Source organism: Formica exsecta, unplaced genomic scaffold (genome assembly GCF_003651465.1).
Source record: "Formica exsecta isolate Colony F162 unplaced genomic scaffold, ASM365146v1 scaffold3341, whole genome shotgun sequence".
NCBI lineage: Eukaryota > Metazoa > Arthropoda > Insecta > Hymenoptera > Formicidae > Formica > Formica exsecta.
This window is the reverse complement of record NW_021850594.1, coordinates 8,258-13,437: the sequence shown is the minus strand read 5'-3', so window position 1 is coordinate 13,437 and position 5,180 is coordinate 8,258. Positions and strand designations below refer to the sequence as shown.

Genomic DNA, 5,180 nt, shown 5'->3' with positions numbered 1-5,180 from the left:
GTTTACCTGCTTTTCAGACCTGTCAGTTCGTTCGACCCGATTCCAAACGCCACGTTTAACTTCGGGATAATAAAAGATAGTTGTTGCGCCCTTCCGTCGACTCATCCTTCCCCGAGTCTGGACGTAACAAATATTTTCTAATAGTTAAGAAAATGTGTCTTTAAGGGGATCCAACAGCTCGTCTGTTTTACCGACCAAAAGATTATTATTTTGCACATCAAAATCTTTTTTTTAGTTGAATAGAATAATAAATCCTTTTCCACAATTTAAGTACACATTGAAACAAAGATGAGACTTCACGTGTTTATGTTAAAAACGAAAGAATAACTTTTATTCCAAATATTTATATGTATATATAACTCTATTATATAAAAAATAATAATAAAAATAACTGAGTGTATACACTTAAATAAAACACTATATATTTCAAAAGCGTAAAATATGTTTAACGAATAAAAGAAATAACAAGTTAAACGAGAAAATGTAACTCATTACAGTTATTAAGTACCATATTATCATACTTTACCGTTCTTTACTCTATACGGACTTGATACAAGATGCGTTGATTAATAGTTTAATCGAATAACAATAGTGGAAATAGATAGTTGAGTGATATTAATTATTTATCTACAAAGTAGATTAGTTAACCGAATAATGAATAACACTGTAATAAATATGTAATTGCTAAAGAAATAGAAAAGCATATAAAGTAACGATGTTTACAATAAATTCTGGAAACATATACTCTTTATCCGTAACAAATTAATAGAGCACATATGTCATATCGAGACATGTTAAAATGCGTTATCGTAAACTAACGAAGGCAACAGTACTTCCGCTAAGATACCAGACTTTTGGTTCAGAAGTATTTTATGAAAAATATATGAACATCTATCAATGTCATTATGTATGTGTGTAAATTCCGCGTATATGTGGAATAAGATTATGTGTACAAAACCAGAAGACAAAATTTTTATTATTGAATGTTACAAAAAAATGTAGAAAGTGTGTATACACTTACAATTAGTTATTTTTTTTTCAATAATAGAGTTGTATAAAAAAATGTTTAAATTTTTTTTGTTTAGGAAGGTTTATACATATGTATATAATAACTTAAACAAAAATTTTTGTAATTGTTTTCTTTTTAATATTATTTATATGACAGATTTATTTTTTCAAATGGAAGATTACACAAATCTATATGATTTTGCAAGATTGTCTGAAAAAAACGAGTGATTTTCTACAGTTTTTTTGTATGGTGAATCCAAATTCATAAGGCAAAATGGTCTATCACATTAGGTTTTCGAGAAAAACGGGGTTGAAATCCTCAAAAAACGCTATTTTTATCATTTTTGAAAATTTGTAGTAGACGAACCCGACGTGTGCAAAAAACTTCAGACAGGACTCAAATGAAAGCTTGAACATTGTAATTTAATATAAAAATATCAAATTTTTTATCGCAGGTACTATCGAACTTCAGCGCTTTGCTTTTAGGTGTAGCCATACTGTGTCAAGTAGAACGATTGCCCCCATGCAAATCGACTGCAAGACTGTAAAATTAGCTAATAGTATATATTTGCTAATAGTAAAATTTTAATAGTATATTTAATAAATAAAAATGGAAGATCATATTTTATTATATTTGTAAAAAATCGTTATCTTTTAAAAATTGTTTAAACAATAATTTTTTAACAAATAAAAAAGAAATGTTTTTAGTGCGATTAAGCATTTTTAACCTCGTGTATTGAATCTATGATTAAAATTTTTATTGTTTGCAACGGTTTTGCAATCGGACTGCATGGGGAAATCGTTCCACTTGACACAATTGCGACTATACTTAAAAACAAAACGCGCCTGAGGTTCGATGGTATCTGCGGTAAAAGATTCGATATTTTTATATTAAATACAATGTTCAAGCTTTTATTCGAGCCCTGTCTGAAGTCTCTTGCACACCCGGTTTGTCTGCTACGAATTTTCAGAAATGGTAAAAAACGCGTTTTTTGGAAGTTTCAACACCATTTTTCTAAAAAATCTGATGTAATAGGCCATTTTGCCTTGCGGATTCAACGCACAAAAAACTATAAGAAATTATTCATTTTTTTCAGACCGCAAAAAAAATATGAAATCATGCAGACCTTGATGTGAATTCTTTGAGCCTGAACATTTCTCTTGAATTCTTAAAACTTATCGTGTTGAGCAGCAGACATATATGCTATTTCATAAAAACCAAAACTCAAAAAATTCTTAGATGACAAAGATATAATCAGAGAGTAATAAAAATAACTGATAATACAAATGTCAAATAGTGCTAATTATAAAATTATAAATTTTAAGAGAAATCTTAGTATGTGAATTATTTCTTTGTATTTTCCGATTTATTATTTTTTTCTAACAATATTATATTTCATGCAAACTATATAATCGCACATATAAAAAATGATAACTATAATAATGATGTTTTACATTTTTCGAAATGCATCGCTTGGAGATAATGAAGCATTTCTATTACACCTGATATTTGTATCTATCATTCTTTCATACATGTTTGTAATTAATTATGCCGGGCAAGAAATTACAAATCATATCAATCAAGTATACTCCACAGCGTAAGATATATTATAGATACATTGTAGCCCCCCACAATTGTTTGTGTTAATATAGGGTGGTCCATTTAAAGTGTTACAGGTGAATAACTTTGAAACTATTAATAACACAAAAATATGTTTTAAACAAAAATTGCTTAGATGGATGAGGGACATATGACGATGCCATCAGAGTTATGCAATTTAACATTATTTTTAAGATAATTTCAAAGTCAACTCAATTTTTTTAATGTAATGGTATACTTTTATTGTCAGCATCATCAAGAACTTCTCAAGACAATTTCAACAACCTTAAGTAATGTACCATTTAATTAATTTCGTGGAGTTAGAGAGACCAAAGCGCGAAGAAAGAATACAAAAGATCAAATGTAATAATTCCCGAATGTTGCAAAAAAAGAAAACAGCATACGATATTGTTAATATGATAGTTACGGAGTTCACTTAATCAACTTCAAGATGTGTGTAATGAGATAATAGAGAAAAATGAAATCGCTATTATAGAAAAATATGGAAACAAAGCAAAATAGCGTATTACAATTAGACTTATATGTAAGATAATATTTCTTGATCCTTTTTTTTATATTCTTATATATTTTTACAGTCAAATAAATAAATTGCATATACAAAAAACTTAAAAAATTAAAGAAAATAATTTACCTATTGATTTATATATAATTATTTTAAAACCTTTCTAAATAGTTGAGATATTCTGCCAATTTATTTTTGCTTTACTTTTACTATATACTTAGCCGTATATTTTGATTTTCGCAAACAAATCTCGTTTACATTCTTCGTCGTATATAGTGACAGAATATTTTATTAATCAAGAAAAATATTCCAATTTAATTACACTGCATAGACATGGAGGAGGCTCCGTTTGCCTACATTCCCGATTGCCGACAGCTTCGTTTGCCTAGGATGTTTGGTATTGAATTTGGTGGGGATCGGTGGAAGGATACATTTTTTTATAAAATTTTGAGTTTTTTGAGAAATGTCTGTACATGCTCTAACTTTCGCAAATTTCGAGATATCGGTTTCTTCAATGAGGAAGCCGATATCTCAATTGCAAAAATCTGTTTGCTTTAAGGAGCTTAAGCTTTGTGAGTAAAATAAAATGATGAGAAAGCAATGTGCAAGTTTCTAATTTGCACAATTTTCATCTTGTTTTAAATGTTATTCATGTAACAGTTTTATTTTTTTAAATGGAATAACATATCCATCTTACTAAAAATTATAAGAGATATTTTATGACAGATTCAATATCGTGCAATAAAGTGAAATAAAAATCAATAATTGTTGATAAAATATTGTCATTTGTGTTGCTTCTATAATAGATATGTGAGAGTAGGAAAATAAAACATCTGTAATAAAAATGTTTATTATATTAATCTGTATTTATAAAATATTACTAAAAATTATTTATTATTAACATTATAAATCTTTTAAACAAAATAATTTTTATTCCAAATATATATACAGGGTAGTTCAGAAATACTTCAGCAAACTTTGAGGATGAGTTCTCCACGCAAAAACAAGAAAAAAATGTTATATAAACATATGTCCGGAAATATATACATATATGTAAAACTCTATTATATAAATATAAAATAATAACTGAGTGTATACACTTATAAACACTATATATTTCACAAACATAAAATATGTTTAACAAATAAAAGGAGTAATAAGTAAAACGAGAAAATGTACGTCATATTACAGTTGTTGAGTACCACACTATCATATTTCACCGTTCTTTACTCTATACGGACTTGACACAAGATGCGTCAAATAATAGTTTAATCGAATAACAATAATGGAAATAAATAGTTGTGTGTGGACATAAATAATATTAATTATTATTTATGAAATAAGTTAATTGACTGATGAATAACACTAATAGACATATAATATATATGTAATTGCTAAGAAAATAGAAAATCATATAAAGTAACGATGTTTACAATAAATTCTGAAAGCATGTACTCTTTATCCGTAATAAATTAATAAAGCACATATATCATATGGAGTAGTCTAGACATTTAAAATTGCGTCATCATAAACTAACAAAGGCAATAGTAATTCCGCCGAGATACCGAACTCTTTGTCCAGAAGTATTCTATGAGAACTATAATAAACATCCACCAATGTCATTGTGTATATGTGTGAAATCCGCGTATGTATGGAATAAGATCACGTGTACAAAACCAGAAGACAAAATGTTTTTTATTAAATGTTACAAAAAGAAAGAAAAGTGTGTATATACGCAGTTACTTTTTAAAATAATAGTTACATAAAAAAAGTTAAAAAATTTTTTTTTTGTTTAAGAAGATCTGTATATATAATAAACCAAAATTTTAATTATTTTTTTTCAAATATTATTTATGACAGTTATTTATTTTTTCAAATGGGATAATATATCTATTTTGTCAAATATTTTATGACAAATTCGATAACGTGCAATAAAAGTAAATAATCAATAATTGTTCATAAAATTTTGTCACTTGTCTTGCTTTTATAATAAATATGAGCAAAGAAACAAAATATTTCCAATATTTTTATTGGATAATATATATATAT

At 26.9% G+C, this 5,180-nt stretch overlaps 1 protein-coding gene across 1 annotated transcript in view; it reads left to right on the top strand.

Moving 5' to 3' along the window:
- Positions 1 to 4,376, top strand: part of LOC115238416 — a gene marked incomplete at its 5' end in the record, with an annotated part of 5,411 nt that extends 1,035 nt beyond the window's left edge. The window contains one exon of the mRNA XM_029812204.1: positions 4,323 to 4,376. Coding sequence (XP_029668064.1) covers positions 4,323 to 4,376 — 54 coding nt within the window. The remainder of the gene's footprint in view (positions 1 to 4,322) is intronic.
- Between the last annotated feature and the right edge of the window lie 804 nt (positions 4,377 to 5,180).